This window comes from Cornus florida, unplaced genomic scaffold (assembly GCF_030987335.1).
Source record: "Cornus florida cultivar Cherokee Brave unplaced genomic scaffold, ASM3098733v1 CherokeeBrave_3.0.0_Hap2_Chr09, whole genome shotgun sequence".
Taxonomy (NCBI): domain Eukaryota; kingdom Viridiplantae; phylum Streptophyta; class Magnoliopsida; order Cornales; family Cornaceae; genus Cornus; species Cornus florida.
This window is the reverse complement of record NW_026775579.1, coordinates 82,820,696-82,843,725: the sequence shown is the minus strand read 5'-3', so window position 1 is coordinate 82,843,725 and position 23,030 is coordinate 82,820,696. Positions and strand designations below refer to the sequence as shown.

The 23,030-nt window shown below is 33.3% G+C and overlaps 5 protein-coding genes across 6 annotated transcripts in view; 4 read left to right on the top strand and 1 right to left on the bottom strand.

Annotated features, from left to right (window-relative positions):
- On the top strand, positions 1–534 carry LOC132272993 (pectinesterase inhibitor-like). Its single transcript, XM_059774040.1, has one exon. The coding sequence runs from the start codon at positions 1–3 to the stop codon at positions 532–534; it is 534 nt and encodes a 177-aa protein (XP_059630023.1).
- Positions 535–1,776: 1,242 nt separating this feature from the next.
- On the top strand, positions 1,777–2,313 carry LOC132272992 (pectinesterase inhibitor-like). Its single transcript, XM_059774039.1, has one exon. It carries the CDS (start codon positions 1,777–1,779, stop codon positions 2,311–2,313), a length of 537 nt encoding a protein of 178 aa, XP_059630022.1.
- Positions 2,314–7,793: 5,480 nt separating this feature from the next.
- LOC132272991 (pectinesterase inhibitor-like) lies at positions 7,794–8,330 on the top strand. The gene has a single exon (XM_059774038.1). It carries the CDS (start codon positions 7,794–7,796, stop codon positions 8,328–8,330), a length of 537 nt encoding a protein of 178 aa, XP_059630021.1.
- A 907-nt stretch (positions 8,331–9,237) lies between these two features.
- On the top strand, positions 9,238–10,017 carry LOC132273391 (pectinesterase inhibitor-like). Its single transcript, XM_059774348.1, has one exon. The coding sequence runs from the start codon at positions 9,295–9,297 to the stop codon at positions 9,841–9,843; it is 549 nt and encodes a 182-aa protein (XP_059630331.1). The 5' UTR covers positions 9,238–9,294; the 3' UTR covers positions 9,844–10,017.
- A 2,069-nt stretch (positions 10,018–12,086) lies between these two features.
- The window catches only part of LOC132274680 (E3 ubiquitin-protein ligase UPL6), a 41,137-nt gene continuing 30,193 nt past the window's right edge, over positions 12,087–23,030 (bottom strand). The window contains exons 19-26 of one of the 2 annotated variants that reach the window (XM_059776005.1): positions 20,567–20,633; positions 19,922–20,092; positions 19,718–19,807; positions 18,442–18,522; positions 17,406–17,479; positions 14,665–14,736; positions 14,221–14,310; positions 12,087–12,744 (exon numbers count right to left, since the gene is read on the bottom strand). In XM_059776005.1, the coding sequence (XP_059631988.1) occupies positions 12,678–12,744; positions 14,221–14,310; positions 14,665–14,736; positions 17,406–17,479; positions 18,442–18,522; positions 19,718–19,807; positions 19,922–20,092; positions 20,567–20,633 (712 nt within the window). In that variant the 3' untranslated portion in view covers positions 12,087–12,677. Of the gene's footprint in view, positions 12,745–14,220; positions 14,311–14,664; positions 14,737–17,405; positions 17,480–18,441; positions 18,523–18,687; positions 18,757–19,717; positions 19,808–19,921; positions 20,093–20,566; positions 20,634–23,030 lie in introns of those variants that run through there. The other variant, XM_059776006.1, reaches the window with a different exon arrangement.

The window sequence follows — 23,030 nt, the reverse complement described above, 5'->3', positions numbered from 1 at the left end:
ATGGCCTCCTCTTTGAGTGTCTCTTCCTCGTTGTTGCTTCCAATCTTCCTATCATTTCTATTCATCAACCACACACATGCTGCAACAAATGAGTTGATCACCAGCATCTGTTCCAGCACCACCAATCCTTCCCTGTGCGTGCAGTCTCTGAAATCCGATCCCCGGACAGCCAGTGCAGACCTCAAAGGCCTCGGAGCTATCTCCATTGACATAGCTCAATCCAACGCCAAATCCACCTTGAACATGATCGTCTCCCTCGTTAAACAGACGACTGATCCTAAATTGAAAGGACGATACGACACTTGTCGCGAGAACTATGATGATTCCGTTAGTGACTTTGATGAATGCAGGAAGTTCTTGAAGTCCGGTGACTATGCGAGCTTGAACACTTATGCGTCGTCCGCTTTGGACGGCCCGGATACTTGCAACGACGGCTTTGAAGGACCACCGGCTGAGCCACCGCAACTTCAGGCTGCAAATAAGAAGTTGGAAGGTCTTTGCAGCATCGTTTTGGCTATTTCTAATCGTTTGTGAAATTAGATTTTTTTTTGTTGAATGGGTAAGCCTGTGAAATTAGATTTGCTATCAATGTACCTCTTTTATTCTAATAAAGAATTAATTATTATCTATATCTATGCATTTTTAATTATTTTTGTATTGTTTTATACTACAATCAACTGTAATTTATAATCGTGGAAATCCTCTTTTTCTTCATTATCAAAAGGGATAAAAAGTCGTTGAATTTCTTCTCACATGAAAAATTATGTCTCGATATATGGTGAATATTTGCCAACATTAAACATGCAACAAAAAATTGTTAAAATGCACTCAAAACACTCATTTGTCTCTTGATATACTTAATATTACACATTTATTGGTTAATTCAATTATAATAATTAAAAAAATAAAATATTTTAAGAGTAGTGATATTTGCTTCAATTTGTTGCATTGAATTACGAGATGACCAATTAAAGTAGGTCTACAACAAATCAGTGAGAATCATTTTCCTAAAAATAATAATAATAATATAAGTCTCTTAATATGCTTAATATAATACTAACACGATTATTGGTTCATTAAAGGTTAATAATTAAAATTTTAATTCATAAAAATATAGTATAAAAATGTATATAAAAAATTAAAATTACTTACTACTTTTAATAGTAGTCCAGATATATTAATACAAGTGCATATGATGACGCCATTGGTGACCTTGACACAGTTCTTGCAAGCATTTAATGATTAATAAATATATTTTATATCTCCCAAATAAGGAAAATAAAAATAAAAAATGTGTGTAATTAAATTTACTCATCAGAAAATAAATGCTTGCAAATTTGATTATTTAATAAAGGAATTTTAATTTGCTCCAAACATCAAATTGGAATTAGGGATAACCATAACCTGATTTCGCAATTAGTCATTCAATTGGGCATTTATTCCCCTTTTTTTCCCATAATTAATCAATATTTATTCTAACCATCGTAATCTGATTTTAAGAATTTCATTGATTTATAAAATCTTAATGGTAGATACTCAATGGCATTTAACTATTATATATATATATATATATATATATATATATATTTTACCAATTAATTGGCATTTATTCTACCAAATGCATAGCAAAAATTCTTGCCAAACATTTAATATCTTACATTAGATTTCCCTCTTAAATAACTACTATATAAGAGAGGCATATATATATATATATATATATAACATCCCTCCCCATTCAAGAGAAATATCAAAAAGTTGATTGAAATATCAAGAGAAATGGCCTTTTCTTTGAGTGTCTCTTCCTTAACATTGCTTTCAATCTTCCTATCATTTCTATTCTTTAACCACTCACTTGCTGCATCAAATAAGTTGATCAACAGCATTTGTTCCAGCACTCACAATCCTTCCCTATGCGTGCAGTCTCTAAAATCGGATCCCCGGACCGCTAGTGCAGACCTCAAAGGCCTCGGAGGGATCTCCATTGACATAGCTCAATCCAATGCTAAGTCCACCTACAACATGATCCTCTCCCTCATCAAACGGACGACTGACCCTAAGTTGAAAGGTCGATACGACACTTGTCGTGAGAACTACGATGATTCCATTAGCGACCTTGATGAAAGCAGGCAGCTCTTGAAGTCCGGGGACTACGCAGGCTTAAATATTCATGCATCGGCTGCTCTGGACGGGGGTGAGACCTGTAACGATAACTTTGAAGGTCCACCAGCTGAACCAGCTCAACTGAAACAAGCAAATCAGAGGCTGGAGGATCTTTGTAGCATCATTTTGGTTATTTCCAATCGTTTGAAGTAAAATTAGGGTTTATTTTCAATGTACGTACTACTCATAGTGGCCTCATAAATAAACATGTTCACATAGTGCTTAAAGAATCAATAAATATCTATATTATAGTTGTGTTTTGTAGTCTTCTTCTTTTTGTTTCTTCTGTATATATTTATAAAGATCTTTTAGCATTGTTTTGGATATTTTCAAGCGTTTGTCAAAATTGAATTAGTTTTATTATATATGTACAGTGTACTGTTTACGCCTAATAAATCAACATGCTCACAAGTGCTAAAGATACGTTTTGTTTTAGGCATTTTGTTTTTAGCTAAAATAAAAACAGTGTTAAACAGACAACTGATCCTAAATTGAGAGGGCAATACGACACTTGTCACGAGAACTACGATGATTCCGTTAGTGACTTTGATGAATGCAGGAAGTTCTTGAAATCCGGCAGACTATGCAAGCTTAAACACTTATGCGTCGTCGGCTTTGGACGGCCCGAATACTTGCAACAACGGCTTTGAAGGACCACCGGCTGAACCACCGAAACTTCAAGCGGCAAATCAGAAGTTGGAAGGTTTTTGCAGCATCCTTTTGGCTATTTCTAATCGTTTGATGTCAAATTAGATTTGTTATCAATGTACCTCTTTTATTCTAATAAAGAGTTAATTATTATCTATATCTATGCATTTTTAATTACTTTTATATTGTTTTATATCAACTAAATTACAGTTCATTATCAAAACTGAGAAAAACTCGTTGAATTTTTCACACATGAAAAATTATGTCTCGTTATATAGTGAATATTTGCCAACATTAAACATGAAGCAAATTTTTTTTATTATTCAGAACTACCAATGTTAAAATGCACACTCAAAACACTCAATTGTCCCCGTAGATGTTTACAGAATTAGTAAATTTATATTGCATGGATACTCTATGACGACACTCTTTGGCTACATTATTTATTGTGGAGGTCCAATAAAATTAAAAATTTGTTATCAAATAAGAAATTTATATGATGGGCAGAAAATTATATCTACTTAAAAAATATATTTTATTTTTCTATTGACCTCTTCAAAAATTGAAATTAACCTATATAGACCTCCCAAATTACTTGGACCTCCCCTAAAATTGAAATTAACCTACACCGACTTCCCTTCTGTTACTCATCTCCTCTCTCTCACAGTCACACATACAAAAGGGTACTGCAGTCATTTACCATAACAACTTGAGGGTATTTCAATAAATTAGACAAATTTATTAGTGCATTATATTGCTTTTATTCAATAAAGTCAATTATTACGTATATTGCTGCACATGTAGAATGTTGGTAATAAAATATCAATATAGGAAATAATTGCTTCTATTGATATATATTAAAAATAAAGTTAATGGTATAACTATTGTTTCTTTTTTTCTTTTCTTTTTTTTTTTTTTTTTTGAAATGGTAAGCTTTGTATAAATAAAATAAAATAAGAATTTACAAGGACCCAAGGCAATACTATACTGCCATAGGCACTACCAGAAAGTTCCAAAAACACAATGAGATTGCTACAACTAACCAGAAGCCACTAGTGGCAGCAACAAACATCCCTAAATGTGACCAGTAATGACATCTTGCAGCAATCCAATCATACTAGCAATGTAACATTTCAATATAATAGCATTCCATCTTGCAGCTGACATCCAATATAGCAGCATTCCATCAAGGAAAACATCATATTAGCACCCAAACAAAACATAGTTTAATTGAAACCAAAAGCTTCATTCTGAGTAATGGCGGGGAGAAACATCAACAAATAACCCCAAACCTGAAAACCGAGTATGCAGAGGCCAATGTGGCTTAATCAGTGAAACACCAAGCATGTCCCCCAGCATAAGCACAACCATGAAGAAAAAGTTGAAGTAGATCATCTTGGCTCCCCAAGATCCTCAGCTCAGCACCATTCTTCTCCTTCTTAAATAGTTTCCGTAATCCTTATATTCTAAATCTATAATTAGTTTAATCCCAAAAATATCACTCTATATATATATTAAGTTATATGCATGGACATTATACTATATATATATATATATATATATATATATATATATATATTACGGTGTACAATATTACAAAATGTGCTCCTCCTGAACAAATTTTCTGGCTCCGTCCCTGGCTTTCAGTGATGAAAATCTTGCTCTCAAACAACTCTTGATATGACATATTAGTTGTTGAGGTGAAGAAGACCTATTCCTGAAGGCTCTTGAGTTTCTTTCAATCCAGATAGAATAAATGACTGCAGAGAGCAATAGCTTATGATCAGTAGTAACTTGATTTGCTGACCAATTGTGTGAACACCAGGCAATGAGTTCCTCGCAATTGTTTGGATGGATATAGGATCCAGCAACATGCTGAATGAACTCCCAAATGATGCAACTAAAACTACACTTGAAAAAGAGGTGATCCAAGGATTCAGAATCTGAGAGGCACAAGTAACAAGCATTAGTGTAATGCTTTTTCCTCATAAGCTTAGTGTACGCTGTGTACAATTTGCCCCTACAAGCCAGCCATGAAATAAGACTGTGCTTTGGAATCTGGTGTTTAAACCAAATGATGGAGGACTGAAATGTAGGATGGTGTGCTTGAATGAGTACTGCTTTGTTAGACCTGGGATCCATTCCACACAATCAGGATCAAGTGATGAAAGTGGTAAACTTTGAAGCTGAGATATGAAATCATTGGAACAAAAGAATTGGATATTCTGTAGTGTAGGTGGAACCATCCACTGAGTAGTGGAAATTAGGCTATCAATTTTGACATTGTTGTCCAGTTAAAGAATTTCCACCTCAGATAACTATTGTTTCTTGATATGCTAAATATTACACATTTATTGGTTAATTCAACTAAAATAATTAAAAAAATAAAATATTTTAAGCTAGTGATACTTGCACCAATTTGTTGCACTGAATTACGATATGGACCAATTAAAGTAAGTCCACAACAAATCAGTGCAAGAATCATTTTCCAAATAATAATAATAATAATATAAGTCTCTTAATATGCTTAATATAATAACACATTTATTGGTTCATTAAAGGTTAATAAATAAAAATTTAATACATAAAAATATAGTATAAAAATGTATATAAAAAAATTAAAATTACTTACTACTTTTAATAGTAGTACAGATCATGGTTATCAAAATCGCGATTCTGAGTCGTAGAATCGCACGATTCTATGACTCAACTCTTAAAATCGACTCAAATCAGATCAGAATCGCCCAATTGGTAGAATCGGGGGTAGAATCGGTAGAATCGTTGGTAGAATCGTACGATTCTACACGATTCTACCAAAATGTGTGTTTGGGCGGGCTTTTATACTATTTGGTCTTTGGGCCTTTATTCTTTTAGTTGTTTGGGCCAAAGCCTGGCCCAAATTTTGTATAGAAATTTACTAAATTATATATTCTTAAATCATAAAATACAAAACCTACTCTATTATAATATTAGAAACGAGGACCCTATCTCAGAGAGGAGAGGAGTGAAGACTGAAAGGAGGCGGCAGTGCAGAGGCTTATAACGAGCAGATCGGAATCATCGAATCCATACAGCAGCTTGCAGGTTCGGCCAGGTATGTTCTTCCTTGATCAAGAAATTTCTAGAGTTTTTTCTAATCTCTATAACCCTTCGGAGCTTGATTATTCTAAGATTGTTCTAACCTTGATTATTCCTTGATTATTCTAACCTTTTATCTACTTGTTCTTAGAAATTATTCATCATGTTTTGATAATCTTTTGCATTAATGGTCTAATTTTAGTTTTAATTTTATGTTCTGAGTCTTCTGATTGTCTTTTCCAATTTCTTTAGTTTTTGTTTTAATTTTACCTGGCCATTTAAATTTTTATCACTATTTTTTAGCACTATTTATGAAACTGAAAAAATTAATAGAAACTGAAACTGAAAAAATTAATAGAAAGGGAAAAATAAGCAGAAAATCACTATTTATGAAACTGAAATAGTGATTTTATGAAACTAAAAAAATTAATAATGCGGAGGATGAGTGCGCAAATCACTATTTATGAAAAAAATTAATAGAAAGGGAAAAATAAGCAGAAAAAAAAAGTGAGTAAGAAGGAACAGTGTAACATTGCAATACTTAAAAGTATGTGACAAAATGAATTTGATTTGTAATATAGACATTTGTTTCATCAGTGTGAATATTCCAAAATCATACGAAGTGGACTCCACCACAAATGCGGATTCTACATATGCCCTAACTCTTTGGAAAGATTTTTTAATTTGGGCATCTTTAAATTGGAAACAAAAATTAAAGAGACGCAGGGTCATGATTTGGAAGCTAACCTCAGCTAGTAATGTGTGTCATATTTGGAGGGAAATGAATATCAAATAGAACCTTAACTCTAGGACAAACAATGAATGATGTGATCAATTTTGTGTTACATCTTCTTTTATTTATATTCAGACTTTGAAATATTTTCTTTTACTTTTATTTATATTCGGACTTTAGAATATTGTTAGGATTTGAGATTTGAAGTCATGGATATGTAATATGGTGTGTTTTGGCCTTATTTTGGTTATATTTTACATATCTTATTGTTTAGGAAGTTAGTTTCAATTATTTTTTTATAATTTGGTGGAATCTTACGATTCACGATCCGATTAAACGATTCCGATTTTACGAAGCCCAAAACGATTCTACGTAGAATCCCGATTTTAACAACTTTGGTACAGATATATTAATATAAGTGCACAAGTCTCTTAATATGCTTAATATAATAACACATTTATTGGTTCATTAAAGGTTAATAAATAAAAATTTAATACATAAAAATATAGTATAAAAATGTATATAAAAAATTAAAATTACTTACTACTTTTAATAGTAGTACAGATATATTAATATAAGTGCATATGTTGATGCCATTGGTGACCTTGACACAGTTCTTGCAAGCATTTAATAATTAATAAATATATTTTATATCTCCCAAATAAGGAAAAAAAAAAAAAAAATTTGTGTGTAATTAAATTTACTCGTCAGAAAATAAATGCTTACAAATTTGATTATTTAATAAAGGAATTTTAATTTGCTCCAAACATCAAATTCAAATTAGGGATAACCATAACCTGATTTTGTAATCTTAATGGTAGTTAGTCATTCAATTGGGCATTTATTCCCTTTTTTTCCCATAATTAATCAATAATTATTCTAACCATCGTAATCTGATTTTAAGAATTTCATTGATTTAAAAAATCTTAATGGTAGATACTCAATGGCATTTAATTATTCTATATATATATTTTTTCTTTTAACAATTAATTGGCATTTATTCTACTAAATGCTAGCAAAAATTCTTGCCAAACATTTAATATCTTACATTAGATTTCCCTCTTAAATAACTACTATATAAGAGAGGCATATATATATATATATATATATATATAATAACATCCCTCACCATTCAAGAGAAATATCAAAAAGGTTGATTGAAATATCAAGAGAAATGGCCTTTTCTTTGAGTGTCTCTTCCTTAACATTGCTTTCAATCTTCCTATCATTTCTATTCTTTAACCACTCACTTGCTGCATCAGATGAGTTGATTAACAGCATTTGTTCCAGCACTCACAACCCTTCCCTCTGTGTGCAGTCTCTAAAATCCGATCCCCGGACCACTAGTGCAGACCTCAAAGGCCTCGGAGGGATCTCCATTGACATAGCTCAATCCAATGCTAAGTCCACCTTCAACATGATCCTCTCCCTCATCAACCAGACGACTGACCCTAAGTTGAAAGATCGGTTCGACACTTGTCGTGAGAACTATGATGATTCCATTAGTGACCTTGATGAATGCAGGCAGTTGTTGAACTCCGGGGACTATTTGGGCTTAAATATTCATGCATCGGCTGCTCTGGACGGGGGTGAAACCTGTAACGATAACTTTGAAGGTCCACCAGCTGAACCAGCTGAACTGAAACAAGCAAATCAGAAGCTGGAGGATCTTTGTGACATCATTTTGGTTATTTCCAATCGTTTGAAGTAAAATTAGGGTTTATTGTCAATGTACTACTCATTGTGGCCTCATAAATAAACATGTTCACATATTGCTTAAAGAATCAATCAATAAATATCTATATTATAGTTGTGTTTTGTAGTCTTCTTCTTCTTTTTGTTTCTTCTATGTGTGCGTGAAGATCTTTTAGCATTGTTTTGGATATTTTCAAGCGTTTGTCAAAATTGAATTAGTTTTTTTTTTTTTTTTTTTCCTAGTTAAAATTGAATTAGTTTTATTATATATGTACTGCTTACTGCCTCATAAATCAACATGTTCACAAGTGCTCAGAGTGGTATGATGCCACTCTTAGTCTTATCCATCTCTCTCCCAAATAAACAAAAACAAAGAAAAATACATATGTGTAGTTAAGTTATTTATCAGAAAATAAATGCTTACAAATTAGGATGATTTCATTAATCTGAGACCCTATCCTACATGTTCAATATCAATACCTTTTTTTTTCCCTTTCCTTTTTAGCACCATATCAATACTCAATATAACATTAAAAGTTACATATTACTTTATTATATATATAAAATAAAGGAATTTTAATTTGATATTTTGAATTAGGGATAACCATAACCTTATTTAGAAATGCCAATATATGACTTCTATAATATTAACGGTAGTCATTTTTAAAAATTATTATTATTAGTGGTAATCATTCAATTGTCATTTATTTCCTTTTTTTATATGTATAATTAATTGGCATTTATTCTAGCCATAATAATTGATTTCTATAATCTTAATGGTAGTCATTCAATTTGGCTTCTTCTAATGGTAGCAGAAATTTCGGTTTGCTAGCCCCCCAAAAAAAACCTTAATTAAGGTCTATCCTTATATTTCTCTCTTTAATAAACTATATATATATATATATATAAAAGAGAGGCATAATCTGAAGAGAAATATAAAAAATAAAAATAAAAAGTTAAGAGTGAAACAAAATAAAGAAATGGCCATTTCTTTGAGTTACTCTTCCTCCTTGTTGCTTTCAATCTTACTACTATCATTTCTATTATTGAATCATGAGTCAGATGCCGCAGCAAATGAGTTGCTTAACAGCATTTGTTCCACCACTTCCAAACCTGCCCTATGTGTGAAGGCTCTAAAATCCGATCCCCGGACCGCTAAAGCAGATATCAAAGGCCTAGGCGGGATCACCATTGACTTGGCACAATCCAATGCTAAATCAACCAAAAACATGATCGGCTCGCTCATTAAACAAACGAGTGATCATAAATTGAAAGGGACGTATCAGACTTGTCATGAAAACTATGTTGATGCCATTAGTGACCTTGACCGATGCAAGAAGCACTTGGAGTCCGGCGACTATGCAAGCTTAAACATTCATGGATCAGCTGCTTTGGACGGACCTGATACTTGTAACGATAACTTTGAAGGACCATTAGCTGAATCGTCCAAACTGAAACAAGCAAATGAGCATTTGGAAGGTCTTTGTAGCACCATTTTGGCTATTTCCAGTCGTTTGAAGCCAAAGTAGGTCAAAGTGCTCAAAGAATCAATCATACGTGCAAGCATGCATGCATATATATATATATATGTATCCCAACTTTGACAAGCAAATCAGAAGTTGGAAGATTTTTGTAGCATCGGTTTAATTTCCTATTTTCAAGTGTTTGTAAAAATTGAATTAGTCTTATTATTTATGTGTTGCTCATTCGCTTGTTTCCTAATAAATCAACATGTTTACAAGTGTTAAAAGAATCCACCACACACGAATTTATATTATGCATACAGACACCACAGAATGATATAACAAACATTGATGCTCAAGATCAAGCTTGTATCCTTATGTGGTGGATGATCCCCTGTTGTGCTATACATGTAGGATATAGATATTCTTCGGATACTTTTGGATACCTGTACGTTTTTAAAAGTATTTATAATTTTAAATATATTTTTTTAATTTCTAACAAGTATCCAATAATATAGTTTTAATAAGTTTGGAACATTAAAATGTAACATTTTTAACAACAATAACGCAGTATAATTGTTAAGAAAAGTTCAAAATTTATTAAATAATGACTAAAGATGCTTGTGTTTGTGTTTTGAAAGATTTTTTTTTTTATTTCTATAAAAAAATGTATTTTTATTTTTTATTTCGTATTTTATTTTTTTAAAATTTGTAATGTCACCGTGTTCATATCGTATCAGCGTCTCATATCCATATTCGTGCCCATCCAAGTCTTGTAAAGCATTGTATCCATATTCAAATTCATATATATTCATGCCCCATCTAAATCACTGTGTCCATATTCGTGCTTCCTAGAGAGGACATAAAGCATTGTATTTCAATTTTTTGATCATTAGATGATGTATAGGGCCTTCGGCCAAGTCTTTATTTGTGGTTACCCATCTAAGTCCTGTAATGCTCTTTTGGGCCCATTGGGCTAGGTATTCTTCAGCCCAAGCTAAATCACATTGTAATTATTACTGGCACATATAAATATAGAATTTGCTTAATCTTCTGGGAAAAAATAAATAAATAAATAATTATATACATATATATATACACACACACACGCATTGAAGAAAATATTCATCGGCTAAAATTGAAAAGCTATCCTTTATGAATGTGCAGACAAGTTAGGGCACATGGAGTTTTTTCTTCAAAAATTCCACAATGTACCAAATATATAAGTTTCAAATATATATAGAATTCCACAATTTATCAAATATTTAAGTTACAAGTTAGTCACCATTTTCTACAGTTTTTTTTCTCGTTAGCCTTCAGTTGTGGAAGAATGTGGAGCCTTACTTCATCAGCTATCTTTTTTTCGTATCCTTGCATCCGACTCACTCACCTTTATTGGCCATTCGCTGATCGAGGTTCCGTTTGTTCCTGCCATAGTAAAATCAACCAAATATATAAGTTTCAAATATATATATAGATATATGTCATTATTGAAGAGATTGTGACAAATAAATTTATTAAATGTTGGATTTTGTATAACTGAACATTTTGATACCAGTATGTTTCAAAGATGTTTTTTTATTAATTATTAATTCTATAAATAATGCTTGTTGACACAATTTTTTGCAGTTTATATATGTTGATTCCCTGTATATTCTATGTTCAATGTTATGGTCCTCAAATAAATGATATAAATTTAATTAAATTTCAAATATATATATATGCCATTTAATAAATGATATAAATTTAATTAAATTTCAAATATATATATATATACGTCATTTAATTGCCAATTGTATAAATGCTTGATACTTGTGACGATAACTTTGAACAGCCACCAGCTAAAAGTTAAAACCACCCAAACTGAAACAAGCAAATCAGAAGCGTGAATATTTATATAGCATCATTTCAGTTTATTTCGAGTCGTTTGTCCAATTCAAATCATTGATTTTTTTTTAATTTTTTTTTAATTTTTATTTTTCTACTTGTATATATTGCCACACAATTAACTAAGCATGTGGTTATTTTGCTCTTGAGAACATTAAAAACATTTTTGTTAATGAACATACCAGTATGCATTTGTGTATTTCTTTTGATTTTGATAACAAGTTTATCATTTGCTTGAAATACATTGTTGAGCCCATTTCTTAAAACCTTTCATTTCTGGGGGCAATTGGTACTTTAATATGGTATCTGAGCGCTCCATTTTTATATTGGTTACTCGCGAGTAAGGGCGTAGGCTTCATACAAAACTTCCAAAACTGTTTAAAGTTAGAAGCCATAGATAGCATAGAATGTACAATTCAGGATTAAGAAACACCATAACTGCTCACAAATTAAGCAACGAAAAGTTTAGGAGTTAAACATCTGACACGATTAAGCCACTTCACGTCCTCTCATTTACAAAATTAGTCATAAAATTGGGGACTAAATTTTAATTTTAAACAATAAATAAAAAAGGAGTAAACCATGATGACCAGATACAACCTGATAGTTTCCACAGATTGATCCCCATCATATATATAGGTCAGATTATGTTTACTCACTAAAATTACTTGAGGAAGTTACTTGACTACAGTTTATAACTATTCTTGACAAGACCTAGTTGGGAGAGGTCCTGCATGTGTACAGGCTTTCCATGAAGATGATATACATTGCAGATGACACCATGTATGTATATGTACACCGGGATTATATCTACACATTGCTTTCCTCTGCACCCTTCACCCTGTTGATGTTTACCGATATTCTGAGCTGTGTCCTATTCAGCTCTGATGGTCCTCGGACAACTCTGAACGGAGTAGTGCACTGAACAGACCATCATGGTATTGTGTTTGTCAAAATGCTTTCTCAATGAACCCGAAGCATAGCATTTGGTAGGACAGGAAATAACAAAGCTTTCAGCTCAAATCAAATCCAGCATCCGCATTTATGGCATACAACAATTTCTGCTCCAGTTGCTCTTTGCTGCACCATGAACACATTTTGTGACCGTGAACATTTTTAGCGAGAAATAGGTTTACATAGAGAATGAGGACCCAAAATAGTCTAATAATTCAACAAAATAAATAAGCAATAAGCCCAGTAAATAGCGTAAAAGACAGCTCAGAATGCATGGCTGAACACTACTTTCAGATGCAGAGACACAAATTTCAAGGGAAGGAGAATGATAACTTGGTTTGGCAAAAAAACCTTTTTCAAGTATTTTACAAGAGATGTAAGCCCATGAAAATAGGTTTTGCTAGATATCAATTTAGGCCTTAGGTCTTTAATTTGACAACCAAGAGTGCAGCGCAATATGAAATCAAGAAGCGAATGAAAAATTGAAGTAATCTCTAATGTATTAAAACATGCAGAATGTGTTTACGCACTCATTTACAATTTTGAACATGTTTCAAGTCAAGTCACATATCCTGCAATCAGGAATTCACGGAGGCCTGATGCTACCAGCACCCAATACACAAACTCAAGTCCATGTATCATAGAAAATGACAGGTGCAAAACAAAACAAAACAAAAACACAATAAATAAATAATATAATCTTTTAAATAGAGAGAACAAAAAAGGATCGATATCTTGCACAAAAAATTTTAGGTTTTATTTCAACGACACCCCATATGTTTGGCCAAATATCACCCTCAAACATCTTTCGAAAATAACTATTACTTAGGTCCATTTTTACTTTTCTGTCACGGTCTCCGTTAAAAACATAAAAAAAGGCAACTTTGCCCCTAATTTTTTAATCCCATTTATTCCTAAATACCAAGTTACTTAAATGACCATTATACCCTCATTATTAAACCCACCTACCACCGCCACCCGCATACCCGCCAATACACGGATCCAGCGAAAAGATTACATATATATATAATATACATATATATAATATAATATATAATACTATATAACATACTATATATATATATATATATATATATAACATAAGAGACAATAAAGATATATAATATGATTTGTAAATTTATAAAATATTTAGGGATATTTGTCTTTGATCTAATTATTTAAGTTAAAGAGTTGTTTTGACAAAGTCAAAAGATATTTAAGTCATTTTACATTGTGTCAGAACTGTGCAAGTAACGGTTGGGGTGTGAGTGAAAAACGGAGCAAAAGTTTGTAATACGAGTGATAGTTATTTTTGAAAGAAGTTATAAGGTGATATTTGGCCAAACTTGAGGGGGGTGTCAGTGAAATTAACCCAAAATATTATCTTCCAAAGAACTGCACAAAGAGTTTTTATATAAAAATCAGTGAAGAGCTATAGTATGTCTGTCTCTCTCTCTCTCTCTCCACACACATGTGTGCGCGCGCTTGCCGCTTAACAGTATATGTTTCTTTTCATCAGTGGTATGCCGGTACACTTTTCAGGTAAAATAGCAAAAAGTAAAGACTGTTCTTCTTGTACAAGATATTAGAGCAGTGACAAACCTTCTGTATGGAGGAAGCTTTAGAAGATTCATACAAGTAGCTGATGTTGGCAACCGGTCAAGACTTTCTTCAGAAGCATTACCAGCAGTCCTATGCAAAGAAATAATAATAAGAAAATAGATCATAGAGAACTGAAGAAGTTACATAGAAAAGTTTTTTTTTTTGGGGGGGGGGGGGGGTTGTTGGTGGTGGTGGTGGTGGTGTTGTTTGGTTTGGAACCTAAACTGAACTAAAGATATTGCACATCACCACCTTCAATTATAAGAAGTGATTGCAAGATGCCCTGCTCCGAACAAAAAATCTTGCATACTTTTAATAGTTGAGGGGGGTAAATTTCAATCCGAGGGTAGACTTGCATAACTTGTATAGTACAGGGTTTTTAAAAAATAAAATAAAATAAATCATAAACTGAACATCGAGGAACCTCACATACAGCACTGTTACCTTTGTATGCAGAATAAGGGTTCCAGGTATTTAAATCCAAGTAAAGGTCCTCGAGAGCACCCAGTCACAAACCTTGCAAAAAGGGAAAAGGAAAAAAAAGCACAAAATAAATAAATTAATAAGGGAAGAGAGTAAGGCATGGTCAGTTCCCATAGTTCTTGAAGATTTTTAAAAGCTGCAAGACAAATGTAAATTAGGCTATTCATGCCAATGAAATGTATTAAAGCAGAAGCTGTATCTTATACAATGAAATGCAAATTACTAACACTTAAAATTGGCTTGGAAATCACATCAGATGGCTCCACAAACTATGCAATCCAGGAAAGTTCTCAAAATCCAAATAATTATCTTCAAAAAAAGAACCTGCTTCTTTATGGCAAAGAAGTTAATTGACTAATAGAGCTAGTTTTTTTTTTTTTTTCACCCTCCCTCGATATGTCAAAGTAATACAAGAATGGGTGGGTGCCAAAAGGACATGCAACCCAAGTACACAACATGCACAATGTCAATAACTAATTATCTAATTGGTGTAAGTCAACATAAATAACAGAGCTCATTTCCAACTACTTGGGAGTCAACTATATGAATCCTATTTTACATTTTGCTCTACCTCATGCCATAACTCCAGTCAAACCACATGTTATTGTATTCTTTCCTTAATTACTCTACACAAAACAGAACTTCATTACTACCTCCCCAGAAAATTCATCATGCCAAAAACTCCCACAAGTCACACTGCCTGTTTAAATGTTTATCATTTATGAGACTCATGCAACCACTTTTATAGTTACTTCTCAAAGAAATCCACACACTAAGAGCTGTGCACCTCCCTTGTGGTCCAGTCACCTCTTGTGACCCCAAATTTCCTTCAGAAACTACTCTTTACAGTGAATCTTGGTGGCCCCTTCCCAAGGATGCTTGGTTGAATACTCTCCCGATCTCCTGCTTAGAAGGGAGAGCACACAACCTATGCAATCAAGTGATATTTGAATTCTTCTCCCAAGTGGCCCTCAGAGACAAATTAGACAATCACTTTGTAGCATATCTATCTCCATGCCAATAACTCCATAATAGTGAGAATACGTGTAACAGTGGAGTCTAAAGAAAGTTCTTATAAGTTACAGTGAAGTTAATCTATTGCTTTTAATTTATAAGTAAAATTAATGTACTGCTTTAAGACAACTACTCTATTCAAACCCACCAATCTCCACTAAAACGTCTCTTCTATAAATGCTTGCAAAATGCTTTGGAAGGTCATAGAAACAAGTTTCTAGAATCTTACATGCTTCGTAAGCCTTTTCTCGGAAACTACTACAATTTCCTTACAAGTTTTTACCTTACTCTCAAAATTTAACAAATTTGACTTTTCTATCATTCATATAATGTTTATCAAAGTTTCTAGAAGGACTTGTATATGTTCCTTATTTTCTTCCTACATCATCCCCCCCTCCATTTTTTTATCAATCTTTTGATAAGAAGTTTTCTTCTTCTATTTTCCATGCAGTTCTCCACCTCACAGTCTATAAAACAACTGTCAAGAAGGTGATTAACCACGTTTTTTAGGACTTGGGACAATTCTTAACTGGAAATTTATCGCCAATCTACCAGTTAGTGTTCACTATGCTAATTGTTACAGGGTCAAATTACACAGCAAATTTTTTCCTCAGTAATGGCACTTGAGGCCACCAAGTCTCAGCCAACACAACACAACACAACACACACACAATACACAAACACAAATATAGGCACACAGAGTGACAAAGTCCCAACCTTTGATCTTATTGAACAAAATACAAAGGACACAACTCATTGAATACACAACAATGTACACTCTCTGCCTAATCCAAACCCCCTGTAACCCAATTTATAGGAACTTAGATAAAACTGCCCATAACTGGCCTGTATGTGTCTATATCTAGACACAATAGGAAAGGTTGACAAGCTCAACTATAATGAGAGGGCGCTTGTCCATTTACTCAAAAGCTCAAACTGTTAGATAGTGTTGCATACCCACCCATTTATACCCAATCACTTTTCCATCCGGATCCGATATGGGATAAGTCTCCCCTTGTAACATTCTCCCTCAACCAAGCTCGCAACGCCCTCGTTGCGGTAGGGCCACCCTGCATACCTGGGAGGCCCACCTGGAAACCTTCCGAGCCGGGCGCTTTGCGTGACTAGCTCTGATACCAACTGTAACATGTGGGCGCTTACCCATTTACCTAAAAACTCAAGCTATTGGGTAGTGTTGCATACCCACCAATTTATACCCAATCACTTTCCCATCCGGATCCGATGTGGGACAAGTCTCCCCTTGTAACACTAATCTAGTTGCACCATTAAACTAACTCAACATGGTTAATCGAATAAAACAGGATATGTTCCAGCATTTACATGGGTTCTTAAAAACTTTCCATGTTCATTTTATTAACCCGTGTGCACAAAGAGAAGCACACTGATTAAAGATACTAAAAAATATAAGATTCCACCATCCACACCTAAAAAGAACAGAGAGCAAAAAATGTACGAAAAAGAGACTTATCCAAAAAAAAAAAAAAAATCATGGAAAAGAGAACCAAGTGAAAAAAATATATATGGTGTGAAGGTCGGAACAACTTGGAGTGTGTGGAGGACATTACAGAATAAAATCATACACAAAATCACTGTAACAGCCACACAGTGTAGCATTTTATACAGCCCAAATGTCAGAAGGGAAATAAACAACAGATGATAGAACTCACTTCAAGAACTTCAGCTTATTTTCCATCGAAAAGTTTTTGAGAGCTTCCCAGAACATTTCAATGACATAGTGCTCCTGCCAATAGAAATATTAAATACCAATGTTAAAAGCTTGAGATTCTAACCGTAACATTAAACCTTTCATAATACAAAGCCATGAATTTTATTTGTAAACACAGACCTACATGAGTTAGACCAAAATCTAAATGTCTTAATCCAGCCACTGAGCTATAAAGTATATTTAGTCAAGTTTCCATTTTAAAAACAAAACCGGGAGAACAGTTCTTTTTCCAATAAATGCTAAAACAGTCGATGTGGATTTAAACAGCACAGATTTTAACCCCAAGAGGTTGGCTCAAGTGGGTAAGTCACTTGGCTCTGGCGCCTCATGAAGCATCAAGTCTAAGGTTCAACTTCTCTTGGATGCAAACAATTCCCCTTGGAAAAGGAGGAGCGGGGAGTATCAACTAATAAAAATATATATATATCACAGATTTTTTGTTGAGTGGAAGCCTGGCCAAAGCATGGAGAATGGAGCCATTGAAAGCTGACCAAAACACCAGAAACTGGGACTACCCGAGCTAATGATAGAGGCAAGAACACTTTCTTTCCGGCCAGGCCCTTACTATAACCAACCTCACAGATCCAACGAAATCTTTTACACTGATGTATAGTACTCTCTCGACCAGGTCATCATAAGAAAATGCTGCTCAAAAGCTGTTGCTGTCAGGTGATTCATGCCTATAAAGAAGCCAATATTGTGCAGAGTGGCTATTGATTTCGGTCTGGAATAAGTTTGGTGGCTTGGTAACATACTTCAACTTGGAAGAAATCGTACATTTCACCCACCTTTGGGTCTTAGGCCCGTTTTGCTTTTGACGTTATAAAGGTGTCCTCCCTTACTCTGTTAATGTAAAGATTGGGCCTAAACCAATCTTCCCCTATAGAAAGTATTATAAAATTCCTTTTACTTCCCAAATACACATTCATCACACGCAAAAAAAAAAAAAAAGAAAAAGGGAGAGAGAGAGAACTTACTTTATGGTAGCCACCCACATAATTAGTATGAGCTCGGAGGTCATCAATATCGAAACCATCAAGTGAACCTGATATTAGAAGCTAAATAAAGAAAGAAACATATAAGGAATACGAATACGAGAGAAAAAAGAATAAATCAAGGTTCTAAAAACTTTTCTCAGAAACAAAAGTCGCAAAAAATCCGAACATCAACATAAAACAACTAGAATTTAAAAGGATTAATTTCACAAATCCCCCCTAAATAAATTTCTATTTATTTTTTCATATTGCTCTCTTGAACGAATTTGTGTCATCAATTGATCCTGATATTAGAAGCTAAATAAAGACAGAAACATTTATGGAATATGAATATGAGACTCAAAAGGAATAAATCAAGGTTCTAAAAACTTTTCTCAGAAAGAAAAGTTGCAAAAAATCCGAACATCAGCAGAAAACAACTAGAATTTAAAAGGATTAATTTCACAAATCCCCCCTATATATATATATATATTTATTTATTTATTTATTTATTTATTTTTCATATTGCTTCCCTTGAACGAATTTTGGGTCAAATAAACATCTCAACCATAGAATCTAGAGCCAAAAAATTCCCTTTCCATCAATTTGATGTTTTAAAAGTAATGGCAGCTGTGAAAATAAATTTTTGTGCTGAGACAATAATGGCCTGTTTTGTTGACCAAAATGTCCATGGAGGGCAAGATGAAATAAACATAGTTCAGGGAAGTCTTTTTTTTTTAACTACACCCAGAAATGACCTTTTCTTCTTCAGTCCCACCCCCCAACCCCCCCACAAAAATAAAAAATAAAAAATAAAACATAAAGGCAAAACTATCATCTCGGATTTAGTCAGTTCTTTGTATTAATTCACAGTGTTTAATAATGCATCAGTTGCAATACAGAAAGAAAATAACATCACACTCTCTTACCCCTATGGGGATGGGAACTCGAACCCACAAACCTTCCACTTTGGGAGGTAGAGTAGATACCACTGGGCTACAGCCCTTGGTGTTTCACAAAAATCACCCAGTTCCAAATTAAACTATTTGAAAAGCTACGGTGGTCGTCACGTAGAAAGACAAACAAACCCAACAGAAACCAGAGTGCATTGCACTAAATGAATGATGTTACCGTGTTTTGAATTTCAATAAGAAATGTACTTTGGCTAATAGTTATATGTTTATATAGATCTTTTAGCAACCATGCAACTATTTGAGTGAAAAGTAATCATGAGATGCAATCAGCGAACACTTAATGTAGACATGGACGATCACAATACCTGAAGCTCATGCTCATTAAACATGTCAATCCAATCTTTCTGTATAAGTTGCTGAAATCCTCTCAAGAAATGAGAACTTTGTTGGCGTATCTGAAAATAATATAACGTCATGATAACATGATGATGATAAAATTTAAGAAGAAACTAAACAAAAACAGAAATAAACAACACAACCCCCCACACCCCCCCTCCCCCTTCTCTTACCTGAAAATTTAACCGATGGTTGGCTACAAGATGAATAAATGTGATGACGTTTTCATTAGTGACACGTATGTTTTTTCCTCCTGGAAGCAGCTCTTCTTCTGTTTGCTCCCCATATTCATTGTTCACAATAACAAAGTACAATTCTAACCCCGAATTGTCACCTTCATAATGCTGTACATCACAACCAAGAAAAAATGTTGGGTCCAAAATAAATACTTATAATCATAAGAAATCACTACACCGCATGTTGCAAATCATTTTAAGCAAATCCATATTCTTACTCATGGCACGTAAGTCCATTCTACCAATGGATGCAAAGAAGATCGTTTTAATGGATTTCAACTTCTCAAGAAATGATATGATCCCACCTTTGATACTGTGATTTGTGTCACTAGCTCCATTTCAATTTTATTAATGACTATTCAAGAAGGTTGATTTTTTCAAATGCCATGGAAGATAAAATGGTTCTCTCTCATTTCATAAATATTTGATTCTCTCATGTCTTTATATGCATACTTACGTTTATATACATAAGATAATGAGCAAGAAAAAAGGAATTGGATGAAGGGAAAAAAAAACAAATGAATCATAATGGATTCACTATAAGCTACAGAGAATCAAGCAGAGTGGAGACAGAGACATCACCTTCAAGAAAATAAGGTGGCGATATAATTCTGGATCCAGGGAAGGCAAATCATTCAAATAATTGTACCTAAGCAACAAAATCAAGGATACACCAAAATCAGATAACAAAGAGCTACATGCCAAAATGCTAACAAATAAAAATAAGTCGAGCAAACAAAATATTCTCTAAGAGATCATATCTATTAAAAGGAAAGTGGAATGTTAAGCACACCAACAGTCCAAATACACTCAAATTATTTCATGCACCAATTAGTTTTTAAAAACTAAAATTCAACTTTGGACAATACAATGCTAATATTATAGATCTTTGGCAACATAAATTCTTCAATAACACCAAAAGATGGTTTGCAAACTCAATGTACATACAAAACCTATATACATGTATGAGTACTCGTGTGTGTGAGAGAAAAGAAATTTTACAATGCTTAGCCTTCATTCAATAAATTTAGGCTTTTTGAAAAATAAAAAGTTATTGAAAGAGTGAAAAGGGCTAAACTTTACTGATAGATGCAATGTGAACCTTGACCCAACAAGATTGCTTATTTTAAAAATTCTATAAACCACAAAGCATTTAGAAAACACATTAATGCACCGTTCGGTAGGAGGGATGGAAAATTGGATGAAGGTAGAGGGGGAGAGATGGATGCTCCATCCCTAGGTAAGGGAAGGTATCACCCTCATTTTTTGTTTGGTTGAATGGAAGGGAAGGATGGATGAGGTAACACCTTTCATTGTTTGGTTGGAAGGAAATGAGAGGATTTATATTTTTTTTTTACACCAGTACACCCTCATTATATAAACTAATGAAAAACAAATATTCATTCCAAATTAGTAGGGCTAAACAAAGTAATTTAGTAAATAATTAAGGGGTAAAAATAGTATTCCATATTTATGGAGCAGTTTATCCTTCTTTCCCTCCTCTCTTCCGTCTAATTTTGGAGGAATTATAAAATGTGGGCCAAGAGGGATGCTTCACCCCTCTCCATTCCTCCCTCTCTTCCCTTCCTTCCAACCAAACGATGGAAGTATCTTCCATCCTTCCTCCTTCCTTCCATCCAACCAACCAAAGTATAAAAATGGAAGATACAAGAAATAAAGAGACAGCTTGAAAAGAGAATAGAAAACACAAAACAGTGCTAAAGCTCATTTAACTGTTAGTTTTCTTTAAACAAAGTTGAAAAAACGCCTAATTCCAAAGAAGTAAACCAAACAAAGCACAAAATAACTCTTACAAGAACTGTTATCTTACTAAATTCATATTGGTCAAAAAAGGAGACTTAGATTCAAAATTCGATGCATCTTTCACAAGCATATCCAAATTAAGAAACTATTAGAATCAATGATTTTTTTTTTTTTTTTTTTTTTTGGATAGATCTAGAATCAATGAAATATGGACTATCATAATTACAAAAACAACAAAGAAGACTTTTCCCAACTACTTGGGGTTAGCTACATAAATCCTATTTTTCCATTTTGTTTTTTTTTTCCATTAAACTCTATCTAGGGCCATAACCAGAGTCAAACCATATGTTATCTATCTATTCTTACTAACTCTACCCCATGTTTTTAAAGCATTACCCTCAAAATGAACCATGTCAAATGCTGTTACCTGACGATCTTTTTTGCATAACTAAATTTATTATACCAGCCATATTTTATGGGACAAACTGTTAAGTGGCAAAATAAAAAATTAAACAAAATTTAAAATAAATAAAATATTCCATAAAATGGGTGACAAAAATCTGAATATTGGGATATGTGTGGCAAGACCAAAAAGGATAAAATTAGAAATACACACATCATGAGATGATTGAAGTGCAACCGATAGGAAATAAAATGAGAACCAATTAAAGATGGTTTGGACATGTGCAACAGCAACCAATAGTTGCTGCAGTTGGGAAAAAAAATGATATCATGTGCTTTATCTGAGGCCATGAACTTGGATAGAGTGGGGTAGAAAAGAAAAAAAAAAGAATTCATGTAGCCAACCTTAAGAAAATGCATTATTAAGTTCTATTGAGTTGAATTGAATTTAGTATTTTGGCACGTAGGTGTATTATGTCATTGAACTTGCATTCCCAAGTAGAAATCATTATGGTATTAGTGTTTTCTAGTAGCTTTATGTTTATAATGCACACATCTTGCTGGACCCAGAAAAAACGTAAACCTTCAATCCTCTACTAAAACCACTAGTGTAGGAAGACTAAAAACATTGTAAATCTTGAAAAATACAAGAGAGGACAATAGCCTTATTAAAATTTAATGAAACAATTTTTATTTTTTATTTTTTTATTTTTTGTAGTTTTCCAAGACTAATTTTTTTAGTAGTAAACTTACTATTAAAAAAAAAGGGGCCTATATGGGGGGCTAAGATTAGTTCTATGAGAGGATTTTAAAGAGGACTCTCTCTTCAAAAGTTATAACTCAACGTTGAGAAGAATTAGAAGCTACTGCCTCAGATTGC

Excerpts from the sequence above, each read along its gene's own strand:
- LOC132272993 (XM_059774040.1), top strand. The coding sequence starts at position 1 with ATGGCCTCCTCTTTGAGTGTCTCTTCCTCGTTGTTGCTTCCAATCTTC.
- LOC132272992 (XM_059774039.1), top strand. The coding sequence starts at position 1,777 with ATGGCCTTTTCTTTGAGTGTCTCTTCCTTAACATTGCTTTCAATCTTC.
- LOC132272991 (XM_059774038.1), top strand. The coding sequence starts at position 7,794 with ATGGCCTTTTCTTTGAGTGTCTCTTCCTTAACATTGCTTTCAATCTTC.
- LOC132273391 (XM_059774348.1), top strand. The coding sequence starts at position 9,295 with ATGGCCATTTCTTTGAGTTACTCTTCCTCCTTGTTGCTTTCAATCTTA.